Here is a 21279-nt window from a genome sequence, read left to right as displayed (position 1 = left end):
TTTAATTGTCTACAAAAATGATTCACAATTTGATGAGGCAAAGATGGTAATTTGGACAGAGAAAGTTGTCTGCCACAACATGTGTACATTCACTTCAACTATCCCACTGAACAGAACTAGCTGTGATTTTCTGAGCTTTCAAACTCAAAGTAGCTGTTCAAAGAATTAAATTTGTTGGGGTGAAAGTAAAAAGGTTCAGTTCTACTTTCAACGTTTTGTCAAAAACGAAAAAATGGATTACTGTAAAAAAACACCGACTACTTTATTCGTTGAAATAGTACAACTTTTTCTTTGGATAATGCCAAGTCTTCATCAAAGTCTTTACGTTTCCAACTGGGTACTAAGTTCTTCCAACTTCGTTTATCTTTTGCAACGGACAATTTATCTAGAAGGGTGGAAGATAATACGGGTATGACTGGTGAAAGGGCAATGGCGCAAATCCTCAGTGATTCCATGGTTGCATGTAGAACACATCGTAACTTTTCGCTTTTTGCAGGATCCTTTTTCAAATTCCACGGCTCACAGTGTTCAAAAAATCTGTTGATCACGTGGACTGTCAGGATGGTGTACTCAATTCCTTTATAGAAATTAAATGCCTCATAGTGATGCCTCACTTCATCTGAAAAAATAGACATGAAAGAAGCTGATCTAAGTCAAAATAAAAAATTGAGCAGTATCACAAATACAGAAAGTAAACAAATTTTTGAAGAGAAGTAAGATATAAGTTGTAGCAAGTAGAACTTGTACCAGAGCATACAAGTTCAAAATTAACAAATTTTATACCATTAAACTTATTGTAATGCCAAAGTATTCAATTTAACAGTTCACTTATACCATAAGCTTCTATGTAGCGTTTCAATGGTAAATGTATTTTCATTTTTTCATATCGCCGGTGAAACTGCAGAAACGGGCATCTAGTTTGCGATGTTTCAAAGTCTTTGCTTCATGTTATATCACAGGGGAACAAACTAACGCTATAGCTTGAAATTTGCGCGGAGTATTCTTCAGGGAAGAAATGTCAAAAAAGTTTTCAAGAATTGATGTAGGATATTTAACCATTTAAAAATTAAAATATAACAGGAAGTTAGAAACGTTGCAAAGAGAGATTGCAGTTTCAACAACGCTGTGCCACTTAGCTCTGGTCATCAATAACATCCTTCAACTATGCTTTGATAGATTCTTGAAACTAATTTTGGTTTTCACAATAAATAATTTATGGAAGCATTTCATCATGAATCTTAAGTTTCTCCATTTCCCAAAACGTAGGTAAGAATCTTCATTGTCTTACAAGCACTGTACTTATTCAGGAAACACTGGCGCTTGGATTTAAATCAACAAGTATCATCGGTTAAATTTTTCCCTCAAAAAATAAGAAAAGTAAATTGCAGTAATAGTAAGTATCAACTGTACAGTTGAAAAGACGCCTCAACATTTAACATAAATTACAATTTATGAAGTAAAATCTTACCTTGAAGATTTTCAATTCTGTTCGCTAAATCTGCCAAGTCACTATTGTCCTGCCGTAGTTTGTCAAACTCTGAGGCCGAAAAAGCTGGGAAAGCTTGCATGACATTGATCGCTGAACCTGTACACCGATTTAATAAGTTCCCTAACGAATCCGCTAATTCAGAGTTTAACATTCTGAGAATTTTGGTTTCGCTGTAATCTGAGGGAAAATGAAGGAGAGTATTTTAAAATCAAATTTGAAAAATGAACTAACATGAAGCCACACTCTAAAACACTTGGTAATAATCAGTTTAAATTTGATTCATTGATTTACTTGATTCCTTAATTAATAAATGCTTCATCCTACGGCCCGGCCTTTTCTTCCATTACAGTACACGCGATATAACTATTATGCTTACTTCATGCTTCGAGAATAACTCATTGCCGATCTTAAGATTGAATCTGATGTTTTCTGAAGTTCATCTAATGATATTGATCCATCATAAAGACAAGATTGTAAATAATTTCGAATCCGATCATTTTGAATACAAAAAATGAAAAAGTAAGGGCAATCAAACATTATTTGCCAGCTGGCAAAGGATTTAACAAGAAAATTAATGGTAAGTAATATTGAAAGAAAAAACATCTTCCTACTTGATGATGGGACAGCTCCGGGAATTTCTATTGGCCCTGTCATCAAAGAGAGCCATCAAAGTATATTCCGGGTACATTTTTCAATAGAATACATTTTGGAATTTTCTAATCAATTTAAAGGACCCAAAAATGACATTTTGAAACACTATTCCTAATAAGTTCGGAACAAGATCTTAAATTGTTTTTGAGAGTTTTTTTCCAGATATCCTCTTTCCTTCCTTTTCTTTTAATCTTCTACAAAAATTTTAAATGAGAGTCCAACGTGGTTTGAAAGAAAGTTGAACATTGTATTTTACAATTTATCATTTATTAATTTTTCAGTAATTTCGGTTTTGTTCAATTTTCTATAAAATCTCATTAATTTGCAACACTAATATTGTGGACACTTTGGATTCATTTTTCTCCATAAAAATAAATGAACACCATCAATGAATATAAATATTATAAAGAAGAAGTAGCATATTGATCAAGAGATTTTTAAACTCCAGATTTGCTAGGCTCATGATAGCACTTCACTTATTTTAACACTCTGGAGGACAAAGCAGATTTACATTGAAAAAATAAAATACGAGACCTTAACAATCCATGAAATTTTAGATGGAAAATTATACAATTCTTACTTGCATCGCTATGAGGTGTTCCTTCACGCAACAAGAAATATCGATAACCAGAAACTGAGAATGATTCAATTTTCTCAAAAGGATTGATGACATTTCCTACAGATTTGGACATTTTCTCTCCATCGACAGTCCAATGAGCATGAACTTGAAGTTTCCTGGGAGGCTCAAGGCCAGCAGCAATGAGAAATGCAGGCCAATAAAGACCATGAAATCTGTAATCAGGTTGCCGCATTACTTCAAGGAAAATATGACAAATGAAACATGAAGCTTATTTTCATTGGTTAACAGATATAAAGTTCAAGAACAGATGACGTAATAAGTCAAAAAGCACAAATTTTAATTCATCAATAGTCATTATAGGTGCAGCCTGGCCCTTCCTACTTAGCTCCCAACTTAAATAGTATTTCTAATTAAGGAGGACAATTTTGGATCAAAGAATTTCAAAATTATACAAAAACAATCAGTTGCAAGGCAAAAACTGCTACAAATGATAATGGATAACCTGAAAATATGAGGGTTCTAACAAACACATATGCTCTGTGAATTTTTTTACTTGCCAAACTAATTATCGAGTAACCCTTTTTGTTTTTAAGGACATTCACTTTAGATTGGGTGAAGTCACCAGTTACAGACACCCCAAAAAATAGGACCAGTGATAGACACCTTCACATATACATTAAAAACATAAAAATTTGAAGACAACTAGGAGCTTTTTAATATTTTTAGTAGATTACTGACATTCTGAAGAGCATTTTGATGTACAAAGCAGGGATTTGTTGTGAATTTAAAATTGCAAAAGAATACTTTTAAATTGGCCGTTCTAAAATGTTGCAAAACGACTAATTTCTTAGCAGTTCAGTTAAGAAACTCAGTTTAGAAATGAAGTAAAAATGGATATACATTATTACTTTTGAGGTAACTTTGATACTACTATTTGTTGAGGGAGGTTTATAGAGTGGTTTTTGTGGTTATTTGTCGTTTGGATGTCAGAATATTTTAATTAATGGGGGTGTCTGTAACTGGTGCCAAAAATGAGGTAGCGAGCAGAGACAGACACGCGCGTAGCTTCAAGGATTTGATAATAAATAATTTCCTATAAATCATTTAGTTATGCCAAAATGGTTGTCAATAATTCATTAATCCTTTGTAATTGGTTTATTTTTATATCAGTCCATTTTAAATGCAGCAAAAACCTTAGTCAAAAACGGTGTCTGTCACTCATGCCGAAAAAGTGTAATTCCTAGTTACAGACACTGAAGTTTATAACCTCAAGAGCAGTTGAGATTTTTTAGATAAAAATGGCAAAAAACTACGGTTTAATGAAGTATATCATTCTTGAATCATACCTTCAATGTGTACAAAGTTTTTTTCCCCATAATTTTTCACAAAAATCAGTATTGTATTTAAGGTAATGACATTTTAAGGGAGTGTCTGTTACCGGAGCAGAGACAATGTCTATAGCTGGGACCCAGGGTGTCCATAACTGAGGCAGTCCCTCATTTTGGAATTTATTACTTTTTCCACCTTTTCAACCTAAATGTTTATGAAAATTGAAAGGATAAGATAAAATTTATGTGAAAAAGGGTTTACACTTTCATTTAAGACTAAAAATGTTGAATTCGCAGCTTTGGATTACACATTACAGCCAGTCAAAGATAGAAACTCTCTTAAAGGTGTCTGTAACTGGTGACTTCACCTTAAGGATAAAAAAACTAAATATCAATGGCAAAACAGCAGGGATGCATATCTTGTTTTCAGTGTTTTAAAATCTCTAATCCAATTTTTTTTTATCAAAAGAGATACTGCTTGAAATTTTAATTAAATATTCTTCACACAGAGGAGAAAACTCAGGGAAAATGTCAAGAGATGACTCTGAGTATTTTCCCATCAAAAAATAGAGTATGCCAAGAAGTTTGTGAAGTCGCTGACCCAGATGTGCATTTCTGCAGTTTCACCATCGATATACTTCCTCACACTTGACTAAGTTAAAGCTAGAGCCAGATTTAGAGCAAAGGCATCCGCACTGGGCGGCGAATTTTAGAGAGCAGCAAATCGTCAACTTTTTTTTTAATAATTGATTGGAATTATGAGTATGGTAACTTCACCGAGAAGACCACAACGCAGCTTTCACACTTTTACATGTAATGTATGTCATAGGTTACCCTTGTGAAGCAATATGCACCTATTGAATCATTCGCTTATTTTTTTTTGTGAGGGGGGATCTTCAGCCGAAGACCGGGGGGGGGGGGGGGGCAAAAGAAAATTTTCTGCCCTTGGCGCAAAAACCTGAATCCGGCTCCAGTTATAGCTATTCGAAAGTAACTACACTGTAACATTTCAAATTTCTACAATTTTCTGGGCACTAAAATTTGAATGGAACGAAACAAACGTTACATATCTACATGAAAATTGAATTTGACGGGTGGAATTACAATACTTCTTAACTATTTATCATGTAACTTAAAAATTTTCTGGAAAAAAATTCTGTGTATCTGCTAAATGCCACCATCTTAACTCCTCAAAGCTCAGTTTTTGATTTGCAGGAGGGCTTGATGTATGGCAATATCCAATACGACCAAATTAAAGCCTTCATCCTTAAAATAGATAAATTCTTTAAATGAAGGCTTGATGCAGATATGCCCCATTTGCTTTGTTCCATACATTTATGGAAAAACTGAAACGAGCGACTTACTTCAATATATCTTTACCTAGGACATGTACATCAGGAGGCCACTTGCTTAAATTTTTTGGATACCCAGCAACAGTTAAATAATTTACAAGGGCATCCAGCCACACATAAATTGTTTGTTCCGGATGACCAGGGACTTGAATGCCCCAGTGAACGCGACTTGATGGTCTTGACACCGATAAATCCGTGAAACCTTCATTCTGCAACTCCGTGATCCAATGTAACAGCAAGTCATAGAAAGGTTTAGGTTCCACCGGCTGCTCTACAAAATAAAGGAGGTCAAAACTTTCAGCGAGATATTTTTTCCAGATCATCATTACAGATTTTTTTTACAATTCCTCATGTCATTTTTGCACAGTACAGGAATGCAAAGACAATAATGGCTTTACCAAAAGAAGGCTTAACAAACCATCATTATACCTATATATCTGATGCATTTAACTGAAACTATTTGTTGTAACAGGAGCAAGTCTCAAAAGTTTTTCACACGGTTTTTTCTGGATTTGAATCCATTTAATAGAGGTAACCTGCCTTGATAAATATCGATTGTTTTATTTATTCAGATGGGGAAACCCTGGCATTGTCAACTTGGGAGCATTGCGACTGTGTTTTCATAGAAAAATATGAACCCACATAGATTGGTTAATTTGGCCAAAAAAGTTATTTTAGACGAATTCCACGATGTACTTTCCAAAAAAAGGAGGTTTCCAAGAGGGAAAATCTTAGTTAGAATTAACTAATGTGTGGTTTTTGATGAAAAGTTACCTGTTTTTAACCAGTGAAGTACATCTGGGATGAATTTTCCCAGGTTAAACTTGAAATTACTTTCTTCAGTCCATTCTACAGCACGACCAGATTCAGCACTGACTTTCATTTCAGTATTATCAGCATTTTTCACAGTTTTTAATTGCAAGTCCGTAAGAAAAGCTTCATCTGCTGAACAGTACCAGCCCGAATAGGATCCAGGAGTGATATGCCCACGTTTTTCTAGCTCAATCTAAAATTCAAGGATCAAGGATTAATGATAATTAAAAAATAATTAAAACTTTTGGCAAACACTAAAATAAATTGGCCATTAATAATGCTAAAATGTTTGTTAGTAACGAGTCTCATAAAGGCTGGGGTGCAAAATCTTTCAAGGTTCCACATTTTCAACTGCCAGCACGCCCGCATGCCTGTTTTTCACAAACTGTTCCACCAATTTCAAAAGTGATGACCTTTTCCTTCTTTTGATCTTTGACTACCAACTTTTAACCCTTAACAATTTTCTCCCCTTTCACATTTTTAAAAACCCAAAAGTTTTTACAAAGGTATGGTGAAAAGTATTGAAGATGTGACGCTTGGTAGCAGAGGAAACCGACACAGATATAGGAATTTGTAGAGGAGATCAGGTTCGTATTAAATGATAGAGAGAGTGGTGTCATAAGTTTCAGAACAACTAATCTGGTACGGTCATTTTAGCAGGATGACGGAGGAAATGCTGCCAAAAAATATACTTTATTGGGAGGAGATAGACACCCAGTAAAAGGGTGGCGGTTGTACTGGCGGTGACTGGCTCTAAGATTAGGAGGTCTTGGGTCCACTTCCTGCGCATGCGACTCGAATTTGACAGTCTCAAACAACGATTGCCAAGGGCTGATTGTCAAGTGAGGACTGATGGAGATGGGACTCGAATGTGGCATTTCCTCCTTGGGGAAGAATTTAAGGGAGTACAGACTCTATACTCAAAGATACAGAAAGTGAGAAGAACTCCGTACAAATTTGTGTTTTTGGAGAAAAATAGAGGGGAGGTGATATTTTTTGTGAAATTCGTAAAGGGAATTTTTTGCAAATTAAGTGAAAAAATGTTATCTAGAGTTGATTAGAAACTAGTTCTGTGATGTAAATTTCGAATGGAATGAGAGAACTTACCCAGAAATGTTGCACTGCTTCTTTGTGTGCAGCATCTGAAGTTCTGATAAAGTGAGTGTACTTGATTCCACAAGAATCAAAAAGGGATTGATATCTCTTTGATATTTCTGAGCAATATTTACCAGGGGAGGTATTTGAAGATTCCGCAGCTTTCTGAATTTTGCTTCCATGCTCATCAGTCCCTGTGCTGAATAATGGTGATGCGTCCTCTTTAAGGAGCAATTGAAATCGAACTGCCGCATCTGCAATTAATGCGGTGTAGAGATGTCCCATGTGCGGCTCTGCAAGATAAAACAATTTCTGTACATGGTGCACTCTACACTTATAATGACTCCTTTCCTGTAATAAATGGCAAAAAGTTGAGTTTGGATGCAGGTGCTGAAAACCTTGGCTAGGATGCAGCTGCATGCACAAGGATGATATTGGTCTACTTTGAACGATTTCTCTAGAACGATTAATTCTGATTGATTACTCATTTTAAATTTTTAATGCTTTTGTACTTACAAAAAAGATTGTTGAAAATGTAAGAGCCTTACCAGCATTTACATAGAAAATAGGGGTTGTAATAAAATACGATGAGAAGTGTTGCCGTCTGAAGAGGGTCCGAGGCGGTTTCCACTTAAAAAGATATAACAACATGATTTTAAAATCCACTTGTCGAATGAATCAATACGAAGTTTGAATGTGCAAAATACAAATAAAATATACAATAATAAATATTTCTAGACATGAATATCTTCGGTTAAAGAAATATCTTGAATTAGTCGATGACATGTGTTATCTACGGATAACCTAACCTCACTTGAGATGTAAACAAACAGTGATAACATACCAATGCCAAAAAAATAAACTTCTCTGCGCGCAATTTTTCAAAATACATCAGAGATTTTCGAAGAACTTTTCGAAGAAAGATTTTCATGAATATATTTCACATATAATTTATTAAAAATTTAAAATCGGAAAAAGAAAAATTTACACCACCATTAATTCATTAAGGAGGAAGCAAATTCCATTACTCACAGTGAAGTTCATTTTTTAGGTTGTTGACCTGTGAATCTTTTGAATCGACAAGTTTCAACCTGTCAGAACGAATCCGAACCGAACGCAAACTTGTTTTGAGTGTATGTCCGTGTTACGAACAACGAACTAGAACGTTAGTATAATTTGTGAATTGAAATATTAATATCATATTTATTTTCATTAACTTCACAAGTGTATTGAGTTTTATTTACGGTAAGCGAAACTTACTATCTTCTATTTGTTCTTATTGTTGACTTTCCTCGCCTGCACGTACAATGATGACTGCTCTCATTTTTGTGAGGCAAAACAACCAGATATTTCATCATTTTTCGACCTTAGTACAAAACGTTTCATTGCCCGTTGTTTTGCCACCATCCTGTATGATTCATTTGTATCTTCTTCCCTTTTAAGACACCTGACCTCACAACATTAATTGTGACACAGAATGAAGTTGCGTTTTCATTCTCGCACTTTTTGTAGAGTCTCTCTTTTTAGCTCAGAGATCCTCATCTTTTGAGCGGTTGCCTCTTTCGTCCACAGCAAATAATTGTAGGCCTTGATCCTCTACAATCGTATTTTCTAATTATATTGATGGACAGAGCTGAATTGTAAGGATGAGACGTGGATCAACAGAGCAAGTAGTTGTGACTTCCAGTGGACGACTGCAAATCACATTTGTCCCCTTCCTCTGAAGCTCTAAAACTGAGTCAAAACCAGCATATCTGCTTTAGTCAATGCATTAAATATCCTGCCTACCCTCGATTTGTTGAGAATATACAGGAAGTGGTGGGAAGAGGTGAAACGTACATTTCTAAGTCACAGCAAGCAACTGCAGATGTACCGAGTGAAGCAGTGTCTTTCCCTTGCTGAAACCGCATTTTGAATGGCTGATAGACTGATGGATATATGCATGTCTTATCTGAATCCAAGGTGGCAGCCCTGCCACCACCCTCCGAAATTTCTCCATGTCTTAGAAAGAATGAGATTTTCTTTGGGTCGTATCTTCTTAATTTTTACACAAACTTGTAATTGGAAACCTTCCTTGCCTAATTTTACTTGTTTTGTTTCAGTGTCATGGATTCGCTAGACCCGTTGTCCCAAGATGTGTTGTCTGCCTTTGACACAGGGGGATTATCATTCTCCCAACTTTTCCCGTAAGTCTCACTAGCTCTCATTAAATCGTTTTTCATAACTCAGCTACTATATCACATACGTTATCATCTAAATAAAGCTGTTACACTCTAAACATACAGCCAACTGAGTATTATTTTACAGGAGAAATTGCCATCAAATAAATATCAAGAGTTGGAGATTTCGCGTGCGTGCGTCAAAATTCAGTATTTAACTAACCTTTTTGAACCATAAAAACTCAAATTTTCTCCCACCTAGCGTGCACTGATAAAATATATTTAATTTCACCAGAAAAAAACATTAACAAAGCAGTACAATAAGAACCTCGTATAAAACAAACAAAAAATTCCAAAGTAAGTCTCCAAGTTGTAGTAACATCCGAAGTGAATATCCTTTGCAAGTTGCGACTCGAAGCTCGCTGATGATGGAGAGGAATCTGTTGAAACATATATCTGTTTCAAATATGATAAAAGAATCAATAAGTTTTGAAAATTTTGCGTTTTAATATTTAATTAAGTATAATGGTAACTGGCTCTTTGTCAATACAGCAATGACCTCTGTAGTGTGACAAGCATTTACTTGAATGTTCCAGAGCTGTTCAAGACTATCTTTCAGTTATTCACCAAACTTTAAAGACTGACATTTGTTGTAGCAGTCTTTGGTCACCCATTTGAGGTTAAGCTAACGTTTCATAATTTTTTTAAAATTATTTCCCTCTTTTTTTCAGTAACGAAGGAAGTCAAAGGTTGATGAGCGATTCTGATGTCGCAGATGATCACTCTGTTTTAATTAGAAGTTTGGAACGTAATGGCCGTGTAAGTTTTGTCTACTTTGTTTAATCTCTTTCAAAATTTCATTTGGACTTCCTGTGGCAGGGAACTAAATTTTTTAGATTTACTTACTCAGAAAAATAAGTATTGAATTGAGATTTGATGTTAATTCTAGCAAGCATTTAGAGACAATTCGTCAACCGTACATGAAGAGCTAATCTCATGCAAGCAGAATGGTATTTCTCATGCTTTAGAAGTGACAACAAAGCGTGTCACCACAACACTTATTCAGCAAACTGTCTTCAAAAATGATTTAAGAAGAGATTTTTATACGCCTTCCATTCCTCTTTTAATGTGGAGATGTTATCAAATTCAAGGTGCAGAACGGTTTTGTTTTCCCCAAAATATTCAAAGTGGTCTCTCTCTCTAGTTTTCAGAATGTATAGAAGAAAGAATTCTGCCGAACACATCTTGGTACCTTGAGCTAGATTTTTAAAGGAGATAGTCATACGTAAAGGACAGGAAAAGCAAGAGAGAGATCTTTGAAGTGTACCCATCATCAATCTTGTGCTGCTTTAAGTATCAAAATCCTCTGATGCATGTTCTGCTAGGAAACGTAAGGTTTATTCAAAAAGCCACAACCTCTTTTATCCTCTTGTTTTCCATAATTTTTCCAAGCACAGTCGAGGAAAAAAATATTGCACCCAATGATTTTGCAAGAAAATTCAGCAATTGCCATTTCGTCCTAAAATGTGGTAATGTTGTGTGAGGGTTAGCAATTTTTTATTTGCTTGTGAGGACTTTCAAATCTTTTACTCTCAACTGATTATCTGAAGAGAAGTGTTCTTCATCATACTCAGTAGCACCTCTTGTTCCCGGCACAGAAAGTAATCAAGATTCTATCGTTCCACTAACAAAGGAATGAGCCTCTATACATGCACCTCCATTTTTACTTTCCTAGCAAGAAATCATCCAGAGCAACTTCTGGATGTTTTTTTCGGGTTTCCCTTATTTTGTTTTGGGAGTTGTTCAGCAGCAACGGTAGATGGCGTGAAGATAACACTTTTGTGTCATGCCTCGGGGTCATATCCATGACAGCGTTTTAATGCCGTCTTGAATTTTACGGCATGTCAAATTGGGTTCACTGGCGAGTGTGATCTGCTGATGCAGTCGAAAAAGACGCAAACCAGTATGGATCTCTCGGCGTGACTCCAACTTAATATTCCAATGCAAACTGCCTGAGCTGAACACTCTCTCCCCTCAGGTTTGTACTGGTACTCATTAGAGTAAACAAAAAAGTATTTTTGACTCTAATTATGATTTTTGGAACTTCTTGGCTTTGTTTTCCGCGCGAAATGGTGTGTACCAAGCATTATTTCTCCACCTTGTTACATACAGTATTCGGGCCACTTCTTAGAGTTTTTTTTTCACTTCTGGATGTAATGGTGATAGTAGTTTGAATCAATCTCTAGAGAACTGGGAGGTTTTTCTGGAAAACGAATCTCTGAACCTTACGTTTTTTATTTAATATTCTGAAAGTATTTGGTGCGCGGATTACATGATGATTTATTGCATATTTTTGAAGCCAAAAACCCGAACGAGCCTGCCTTAAAAAAGTCCCAAGACTCGAAGGAATTTCACTCGCGCCGGAGTGGCGGGAAAATAATGAAAGTTATGTACTATGCTGCCGTGCTAAGGAAAAACGCCGTATGAACCTTCAGGCATTGCCATATTTCCTTTGATAAAACGCTAATTTTCTGGAAAACTTATGAATGTGTTCGCTCCGCGCTTGCTTCTGATTGGCACCGAATGACATCATTCGGTTCGGCGCAAAACTGGGGTGTTTTGTTGCAGAAAAGTTGCGCTTTTTGAACTACGTTTTTCTCGGTTTCTGAGTTACCATTTTGCAGTTTTAATGTGCGCATCGTGTTTTACGGGTCTTTTACCTGTGGAAAAATTTATTCGCAAGTCAAAATTTGTTCATGGTTTAGTGACCTATTACTCAGCCTTCTATGTCATAGTGTTACTCATTCGTAACAATGCATGTTTTGGTTTTTTAAGAATTTAAATTTTCCTCTGTGGCATGGTTTTGCAAATTTTCATCTGTGTTTTCTTTTTTGAAAAACTGGTTGCTTAAAATTTGAAGTTCCCTAGAGTCAAAGATTCAAAATTAATTAATGCCTTAGAGAGTTAAATTCCAAAGAGAAAATTTCCTGGAATTAAGGGGAAGTTTACAGATTGGACAGGGTGGCATTTTCATAAAAAGTCAGGGGAAACCTGAACGAATTCCTGAATTCCACTGCAAAATCTTAAAATATGTTCCGCAGGACAAATTTTGCATTACAAATTTTTCTTGTGAAAAGCATTTTCATGATAAAAACATTATAAAGTCAGAGAATGTTATGTTCAAAACCCCTAAAAAGTTGTGGAAAAGTTAGAACACAAGTAAGTACGATTTTGTGCCATTACTTAACTCAAATCTCGACTAAGGTTTTTTTATGAGAGGAAATTTTAAATTCGGCTAAAAGTTACTCTTAATAATTTTTGTCGGGCAAATCTTTGTCTGTGTTAAATTTTGAGAAACCATTTGCTGTATTCTTAAATTTGTACCATGTCCGCTGGTCCATTCATTTGGATTCCCCTTGTTAATAACCACTTTGAAGCTTTAGTAGCCAATGCAGAGTTTAAGCAATAGGCAGGAGGTAAATAGTTTGTCATGGAGCAGATTGAACATCAGGTCAAAAGAAGTTTGAAGGGGAAAAAAACACCTAAGTATCTGTGAGAGTAATCAAAGAGTTTGAGGGAATAGAGTTTTTTAATGGACTGAACGCAGTTTTCTTTAATACCCTAAATAAAATAATTCCTTTCTTATCTTTCCAAATGAGAATCATCTGATTTACATCATGATGGCCCAAGTGCGAAAACCAAGTCCGTTTGCAATGTTACAGACTCCCTGCCATTCCTCATTTTTTCTATGGAAAACTAGTCAACATAATTTCTTGGAAACTCCCTTGATTTTTCTTCTGTGTGGGAAGAATATGCTGTTGAAATTTCAATTTACTAAGTTGGCTTGTTCCTCCTGGAAAAAATAAAATAGGAGCGGAAATTTAGAAACACCTTAATGGAGATACGTGGTTTTGCACACATAAGGATGAATATGTAATCCCCTCCCTCCCCTGTTATATTTGCTTTACTCTGACAGGACTAATGAGTAATCCTCATCTTGATTCAAGATGTATATCAGCTCATCATTCTGTTATCAATTCCTCAGACACCTCATTCATTCCTCCCCTTTCATTGTTCTCCCTGCCCCATCAATGCTCATGCCCTCACAACATAATCCTGTCCAGACCTGTGTGTGCAGTGCAGGTCTAAACCTGTCTGCTTCCCTGCCCGTCTGATTATGACCCAATCCCCCACATTCCATATCCATTTCCGTTACACTTCAGTCACCTGGAGTTGCCTCTCTGGTGCATAGTCTTGCTCCAACCTCCTAACTGCTTCTCTAATTTTTCGATGTTCCAACTCAAGGTACGTTCGTTATATTTCCCCATCAATCTGTGAGAGCAAGCTCAGATCACTTCGTTTTCTGATTTATTTTATTTTTTATGTCCTAAGTAAAATTAACTTCATTACTTTTTTTTTTCTTTTTTTCTTTTTCCTTCCAAAAAAATACTGATCCCGTAGATTTCTGTGTTAACATACTGTAATATTTATTTCTACAGTCTTTTCTTTTTAATTTTTAAAATAATATACCTATTTTTGTTCGTTCAGTCTGGATAGCAGCTCTTTTCGAATCTTTTGTCTCATTGTTTTTTCCAGATGGACTAAGATGTTTTATTTTCTTTACTATTCGTTTTAGGTACCAGAACTCTCCCCCCCCCCCCCCCCCATTTATTTTCCTCATCAAAATAATGTTCTCTTCTTTCCGATTTGTAGTGTTCAATGCTGTATCCCAAGTAGTGCTCTTTTCTATGAATTATTCCCCTGCAACAAGATTTGACCTGCCTCCTTGTCTTTACAGAATTACTTCCCTGCCAGCATTTAATGCATACTGCCCTGCCACAGCTGATTTCCAAAAAAAAAAAAAAAAAAAAACAACCTTGAATACTCCATAGGAAATTTTGACATTGCTTGAATGTATCTTTTTGCAGTTGATTTCAATCTTGTCAAGTTCTGCTGGAAAACAAAATTTTAGAGCAATGGGAAATAATTTAACTGCATTCTGCATCAAGGCATTACTATTTCTCCCTTTTTTAGAAACAACGTATGTGTCTTTTGTTTTCCTATGAAGGTAGGTGTTTTTATGGATGAGCGAGTAATAGTAGTTTCCTGTTACAAAATATAGTTCAGTTTTAAATGTCAATTACAATGCTGATTTAATTTTCAGTGAAAGCTCTATTTCTCCCATATGACGCAAATCAGTAGGTGTCAGTCTTGCTACAAAAATTGTTATCATGTTTTCCCCTATAGCATCACAGTCTAAATTTTAGGACCGAATTCTTTTAAAAGTTTATCATTATGATTTTTTCTTTTATAGTGAGGAGCCATTCATAAAATACGTAACGCTCTGAAAAGGGAAGGGGTGCTAATGAGAGCTTTACACATTTTCGTTTTCATCAGTCAAAGGATAGGGACATTCGGCATAAGAAGGTCTTATGTGAGGGGGGGGGATGAAAAATCCCATAAGCGTCCTGTATCGTATGAAAGGCCTGTGAGTTTCCAAGTTCCAAAAGTTGCACAATAATTGGAAGCTTACTGAGGCAAAACTTTTTCCAATTTTATCAGATTCGAAGGGTTCAGTTGAAGTTACTGTGCCAGTGAGTAGGGTGTTTCTAATTTCTTGCCTAAGGCAGGCCATCAGATTAACTTTTGTTGCAGTTAAACGATGGAATTTCTTGAATCGTGATTTTTCCTCTGCTGTTTTACAGCCTGGAGATGTATACGTGCAAGTATTGCCAAGGTTAGTCAATGATTGTAATACAACTTAACTAATCACATGCAAGGTATGATTTCATCTGAATGATGCAACGATTTTTAGATTGCATAAAATGTCACAATCTTTTTTTCTTTCATCGGTGGTGGTATATTTTTAGGATGATTCATGCAATGGATGAGGATGGGTAAATTCATTCCTCATTTCACGAACGATTTAACAGCAGTGTAGAGCTCCTCTCGTCTCTTCAGAGGAATAAGTACCAAAGGGGCCGTTCATAGAGTACGCAACTCTCTAGGAGGATGGGGGTTGAGGACAGTGTCACACCATTCTGTTTTTATGTGCTGAACGATATAAGCTTACGTCAGCAAAGCACTATAAGGGGGGTTCAAAAAATCCGAAATTTAATTTATGTATTTTATGAACGGCTTCTAACAGCAACATGAAAGTGCTGTCAAATTCTTTGCATTTCAAGGTTTTTTCTCACCACATTGGTCTCTCAGTCAAATTTATTTTCCTGATAATTTTTGGTTTTCCAGCTTCATGAAACGAAAAACTTGCTTCTTCATGCAGCGAAGGATAGTGGACCCCGGCCTACATCGGTGGAGCCTGCAGTATCCGAGTATAATAGTTCCTTGAAGTTTGAAATGCTAGCAGGCACCAAAGCCCAAGAACAAAATGGGCAGAAGTGGGTTGTAAGTATTCTTTTTCAATTATTTCAGTGAGATTTTTTAACCCACTTAGCACTGTAGTATCCAAATTAAATTGACATTTTTCCCAAGTAATGGAGCAGCAGCAAGGGTTTTAGTGTAGTTTTCCTTACGTTAAATTTTTGGAAAACCAAGAAGTCCATTAACAAATTCGAAAAATGTTTGATAATGGGAGGGAAAGCTAATCAAAATCTAATCAATTCAAAGCCTCACAGTCGAGGTGGCATAGCAAGGCAATACCTGAAGCAGAGTTTACACAATCAGCAAATGCCGTTTCTCTCACAGGGTTACCACACCAGAGCCAGCAAAAATGGGGTTTCTTTGCCATTTAGGTAGTGTTAAAAAAAATCTGAAGAATTCTTAGGAGCTTTGTTCAGTCTGTTCTTTTGGAAAATGAATTTTTGAAAAATGGGCATCACTGACCCAAAAAAAAAAGATTTTCAGGAGTCTTTTATAGCATGTCTGCCGAAAAGACTTCAATCAGTGTAATAGTTCAAATAAGATTTCACCATTCATTTTGACTAAAGCACAATTTGCTCTATGAATAATTGTTAGTTGTGTTAAAAAAAATTGCAAGATAAGGTTTAAATAACTTAAAACATCGGTTTTTAGTTTAGAGAATTTGAAACTGCTTCCTCTGAAATAACATTTTAGAACATTCATAGTAACTGCCTTAAGTGTTAGTGGGAAAGTTGAGTGTCATTGGCATGATTACAACTTTTCCGACCTAGAGAGTGAGAAAAAAAGTAATGATTTTGAAAAATTGTGGGAAGGACAGGTTTTTAAAGTGGGAAGGCCGTTATAAAATAAGAAGTTAAAGAACTCATCATTTCATCCCTGTGTGCATAGTTTATTTTGTATGTGGCATTTAATGAATGTTGTATTTGATCTCATGTTTCAGTGCTCAATTTTACTGTCAAAAATTTTTGTCGAGATAAATCACACAGTGTCTCTACAATTTTCATGGCAGCCAACGTCAGCTACAAATATGCCATGTATGTTATTTATCCGTGCCACACCTATTTACACCTCCCCGGACTTCACTAAAGTACCTGTGAAAAGATGTCCAACTCACAGTGTACCAAATCATCCTCTCAATACCGGTTTGTTTCAACAATTGTCTCCTTATTTTTTCAGAAATACAACAAAAACTGTGCAATAGCCAAAACATCAAAACTGTTGAAAAGATATATCATGCTTTCAGAGGGACTGCGGTTTCCTTGTTTTTGAACGTGCAGTCTTTTGCTGCATGTGGAGAGCGCACAAATTGAAGGAGCTCTGTGACCTGCCAAATTTTTTGTGATGATGTGCGACTTGCACATTCAGGGAGAGATGAGTGACCTTGCCTCTTCCTTTGCTGATGTTATGTAGCAGAAATCATCATTGGCGGTCATTGGTGCTACCCGTTTCATTAATGCAATTATTGAGGAGTTTGGCAGTTAGTTTTTTCTTACCATTAAAAATTCCCTTGATTCAGGGTAAATGTTGAAAACAATTTATCTAAAAATGTTAAGTAAATTCTAATTATCAGAGTTTTCTTAAATTATATGTCTGATAAAGCTGACTGTTTAGTAACTTTTAATCTTAAAAATGGACCAAAAATAAATTTTAGGTTGTCTTTTCTCGGTTCTTCTCTAGTATGTAAAATAGTTTTAGTAATCGTGAGAGGCAATCGCATAGTGAATCTGCAAGGTGTTGCTATTGCCAATGGTACGTTGTACTGAATAGAGCAGAATACAAGGTGGAGTATAGTCAGTGATTTTTAGTGAACTCATTTCCCCATCGGATGGGAAATTTCAGCTACTTATCAATGATACTGGAATAAAAATTTTATGAACATATTTTTCCTAGCAGTGTACTCAATTGCCTCTTTGGATATCTAAGTGAATCATATCCCCCTGATAATCCTGCTTTCTAGTAAGAATGGTTAAAACCAAGTAGTTCCACAGTTTAAAGATAAAGCAGACTTAAACTTAATAAATCACCCCTGAACTGTGTGGTACCATCATACATTTTAAATTTTAAGTGAGAACATATTAATTTTGACTCAAATGTTTTTAGTCAAATATTTTCATTTTGAATGTGCTTGTCTTAATCTTATAGTATAATTCCTGCGTTGTGGAATTCAAGTTTTCTCTTATGATTTATTTCAGGTCTAGATGAAGAAATGATTGAGCATGTTCTGCGATGCCCACGAGATGATGCCATTTATGAAAAAGATCCTGTCAGTGGCCGATGTAGCGTGAAAATACCAATTCAAGTCAACGATCCTGACTTTTATAATATGGTCGCAGGGCAAGGGGAAACTCAGATTGACTACAAATTTGTCTGTCAAACCAGTTGCGCAAAGGGTATGGAGAGGAGAGCCATTCACGTGATTTTTACCTTAGAAAATGGACAGTAAGTTGAAACCTCTTTTTCTCATTTAGAACCTTGCATCTTTAGGACTTCAGGACTACGCATAGAGTATCAAGAAATTCAGCGTCAGCTTCATTTCTATATTTTTTTACATAATATACATAACATAATTACATTAATTACCTAATGTTCCTGTCGGCCTCCTGATATCTATGAGCATATAAATTCAAACATTCTATGTGCCCATCTCAAGAAAAGCGGACAGAAAATGGAATTTTTCAGCATTTCCACAAGCAAGATCTAGTCTAAATGTTGCAGCTTTTTTTTTTGGTGATCGGTGGAATAATTTATTACCTTGCAGGCCAGAAAAAGAATGTAGGCGAAAATATTCAAATTTCTCCGAATTATCAAAGTGCGCAGTGCAGCATCCACACACTCATAAGTCGTCTTTTTTTATGCTGTCGGTCGCTTACCGATGGCATCGCTGTGATTGCAACTGAGAGTCACGGACAACAGAAGCCGACAATCGCTCGCAATCACTCCATCGACATACTCCGGACTCAGATGCTGAGTGATTGCGGCTGATGGCATCAAAGCGTCACGTGACTGATGGTCTAGCTCAGTTTCACAAACTAAGCTCCGCCCATTGCTGATGGCATCAACAAAACAAAACACAAATGATTGCGCAGTGACGGCGTCTCATGTCATAAAAAAAGACGACTATTGCAACAGTTTCACTTCTCCATCAGAATACGAGTGTTAGAGGAAGGCGCCAATGTCTCTGACCATCCCTGATTTTGAAAGGGTGTTCCCAATATCTCCAAAAGTCTCTAATTATCTTGTTCAGGTCCCCGTATAATGACAAAAATCGTCTTAAGCACTGGCATTTTCATTTTCCCACAAGCCGCGGTGTCGCGGTATAATCAGGAATAAAAAACTGAAGTGTTGCTTGGTTTTTTGTATGTTTTCATCGGTGCAACATGACTCGTAAAAGAAGTCGTATAAAATACGCCTTTTAATGCTCTCACTAGCTCCCTTTCCCTTACTTTTCCGGGGGGAAAAGTCCCCCTTTTACTTGAAAAAACACTCCTAAAAGCTCCCGAAAGTCCCCAATTATGGTTGTTTGTAATTGGTAGACACCCTGATAAAGTTGTTCAGCTCTAACTTCTCTTGTTTTCTGTTTTCAGAGGAGATGTGTATGGAAGGCGAACATGGGGATTCAAAATTTGTGCATGCATAAAACGAGATATGAGACGGGAGGAGCTTGACGCCAAAGAGTGCTCCAGCTCTCAAGACTCCGGTAAAACAAAGCTTCTTAAGAAAGAGGAGCAAATGAGGCTTGAGTCTCCTGAAGAAGCGATTGATAGATGTTTCTTTGACCTCGTAAGTTTATTTTTTTAAATACTCTGAACACATGTCTAGCAACAGTATTTTGCAGTATTTAATCATTTTGAGGAGAAGAATTAAGAATAAAATGTGAAATGATTTCTCCAAGAACAGCTTCATCAATCGTTTGTAACATGATGATGCTTGCAATCATACATTTATTCAGTTTGCCACTTACGGGCCATTTTCATATTTTATTAGTTGTCACCAGAAATTATTTCATGTGTCCTCAGAAACAAAACGACATGTCAAACAGAATTAACCGTCACTAATGAATCAGTACGTTACCAGTAATAAGTGCATTCCAATTCCATCTTGCTTGCTGAACGTTAATCGTCCATCAATAAAGTGTCTATAATTAATATTAATGTCTTATTTAAATTTAGTCAAAAATTATCACGGCAAGAAAACTTAAGCCCACTCTTGGGGAGGCTATTTATTTGTCGAAGGTTGAACTGCGAAAATGTACGTCTTGGTCTGGGAGGCTGCAGACTTCGTGTCATAATTTATTTTTTAATATGAAGAATACTTAATGTCATCCCTTGAGAACTTCATTAATTATTCACCTCTGTGAGAAGAATATTCCGTGAAAATTTCTAGCAGTGGTGTTGGCTAGTTCTCTGAGGACAAAATAAAATAGTAGCAGGGGAGATACTGAAACATAACGATTAAGATACGCGTTTTGCAGTTTCACCATCAATTGATCATTAATTTTCTGTTTTTGTCTCGGATAACTGTATAGCTAACGAAAAATGAGTATTGTGTAATTTTCCTGTTCATTTTCCTGTTTTTTCTTATCTAGCTGAACTATCTTCCGGCACCACGGCTCGTAGAAGTAAGGAGGTTACTAGCTGGTCGTTTTCATAAGTGGGAAACTAACGACGATGAAAAAGTTAGAGCTCTCTACAAAAAACTCCTGAAGAAATAATGGTCATCCAGGATGTTGATTCACGATTCTGAGTCTCTATTTTCTTTTGTTTATTGTTTAAATTTTCTGTATTCTACAGACCCATGTCTTTCAGTTGATTTATTTTTTATATAATTTAATAATTTGTGAATTCTAGTTTTTAATTAGGAAATGTGTTAATGTATTTAAGCGCAGCATCTTTCAAGCGTCATGTTACATAATTCAGAATGATCAAAGCATAAGATGGCAGAAGAGAGGTCAATTTTTTTGTTCTGTATCCTTTGACTGTTTCTCTTCAACTCACATCTTGTCAGTCACGAGTGGTTATATTCAGTGCATTCATGAAATGCAAAAAAAAGCTAACTTTTTGTAACCTCTCTAATTTATCATAGGTAATTAAATGAACTGATTGACATAGTGATCAGTAGTGATCATAGTCATCTGCATCCCCCTGGCATCAATAGCCTAGTTTAGGTGGACTGATTAGTCTATAAGTTTCTTTTATATTTTTTTCTCTTTCCCTACTTGAGGTCGTAACCTTAATAACATGGTGCTAAAATTTCCTTTTGACTCTGAACACACTGTCAGCAGGGGTTTTTCCTTTTTTTTTAAGACACAGGGCAGGCACATCGTCAGTAGTTCCAGAGCAACTACCTGTTCTTTTTCAACTGGGACCAGAAATTATGTGAATGTTTTAATTGGCACTGGACTAAGACTAAAGGAAACAAATCAAATCGCATC

The 21279-nt window shown here is 36.0% G+C and overlaps 2 protein-coding genes across 6 annotated transcripts; one reads left to right on the top strand and one right to left on the bottom strand.

Moving 5' to 3' along the window:
* Nucleotides 1-237: 237 nt before the first annotated feature.
* On the bottom strand, nucleotides 238-8127 carry MetRS-m (Methionyl-tRNA synthetase, mitochondrial). Of its 2 annotated transcripts, none has more exons than XM_019045032.2 (7): nucleotides 7857-8127; nucleotides 7321-7601; nucleotides 6175-6406; nucleotides 5413-5671; nucleotides 2721-2932; nucleotides 1469-1666; nucleotides 238-619 (listed from the first exon to the last, which is right to left on the bottom strand). In XM_019045032.2, the coding sequence occupies exons 1-7, from the start codon at nucleotides 7957-7959 to the stop codon at nucleotides 258-260; spliced, it is 1647 nt and encodes a 548-aa protein (XP_018900577.2). In that variant the 5' UTR covers nucleotides 7960-8127; the 3' UTR covers nucleotides 238-257. The 2 variants fall into 2 exon arrangements, with proteins under 2 accessions (XP_018900577.2, XP_018900578.2); XM_019045033.2 differs by having other exon boundaries at nucleotides 7443-7601; nucleotides 7857-8126.
* A 278-nt stretch (nucleotides 8128-8405) lies between these two features.
* On the top strand, nucleotides 8406-20885 carry LOC109032738 (cellular tumor antigen p53). 4 transcript variants are annotated; one of them, XM_019045012.2, is made up of 8 exons: nucleotides 8406-8553; nucleotides 9411-9494; nucleotides 10199-10286; nucleotides 15717-15872; nucleotides 16789-16990; nucleotides 18041-18287; nucleotides 19433-19628; nucleotides 20434-20885. In XM_019045012.2, the coding sequence occupies exons 2-8, from the start codon at nucleotides 9415-9417 to the stop codon at nucleotides 20557-20559; spliced, it is 1095 nt and encodes a 364-aa protein (XP_018900557.2). In that variant the 5' UTR covers nucleotides 8406-8553; nucleotides 9411-9414; the 3' UTR covers nucleotides 20560-20885. The 4 variants fall into 4 exon arrangements, with proteins under 4 accessions (XP_018900557.2, XP_072159034.1, XP_018900558.2 ...); XM_072302933.1 differs by lacking the exons at nucleotides 8406-8553; nucleotides 9411-9494 and adding an exon at nucleotides 10672-10857 and having other exon boundaries at nucleotides 10224-10286; XM_019045013.2 differs by lacking the exons at nucleotides 8406-8553; nucleotides 9411-9494; nucleotides 10199-10286 and adding an exon at nucleotides 10935-13772.
* The last annotated feature ends 394 nt before the right edge of the window (nucleotides 20886-21279 follow it).

Source organism: Bemisia tabaci, chromosome 7 (assembly GCF_918797505.1).
Source record: "Bemisia tabaci chromosome 7, PGI_BMITA_v3".
In the NCBI taxonomy this organism is placed as follows: Eukaryota; Metazoa; Arthropoda; class Insecta; order Hemiptera; family Aleyrodidae; genus Bemisia; species Bemisia tabaci.
Note: the sequence above shows the minus strand (reverse complement) of the source record. Positions and strands in the feature narration are given on the sequence as shown.

Coding starts and splice junctions, on each gene's coding strand:
- MetRS-m (XM_019045032.2), bottom strand. CDS start 7,959: ATGTTGTTATATCTTTTTAAGTGGAAACCGCCTCGGACCCTCTTCAGA. Junction 1,667..2,720: donor AACACCTCATAGCGATGCAA/GTAAGAATTGTA, acceptor ATTTTCCCTCAG/ATTACAGCGAAACCAAAATT. Junction 620..1,468: donor CAGAATTGAAAATCTTCAAG/GTAAGATTTTAC, acceptor CTATTTTTTCAG/ATGAAGTGAGGCATCACTAT.
- LOC109032738 (XM_019045012.2), top strand. CDS start 9,415: ATGGATTCGCTAGACCCGTTGTCCCAAGATGTGTTGTCTGCCTTTGAC. Junction 16,991..18,040: donor AAATCATCCTCTCAATACCG/GTTTGTTTCAAC, acceptor GATTTATTTCAG/GTCTAGATGAAGAAATGATT. Junction 19,629..20,433: donor ATAGATGTTTCTTTGACCTC/GTAAGTTTATTT, acceptor TTTCTTATCTAG/CTGAACTATCTTCCGGCACC.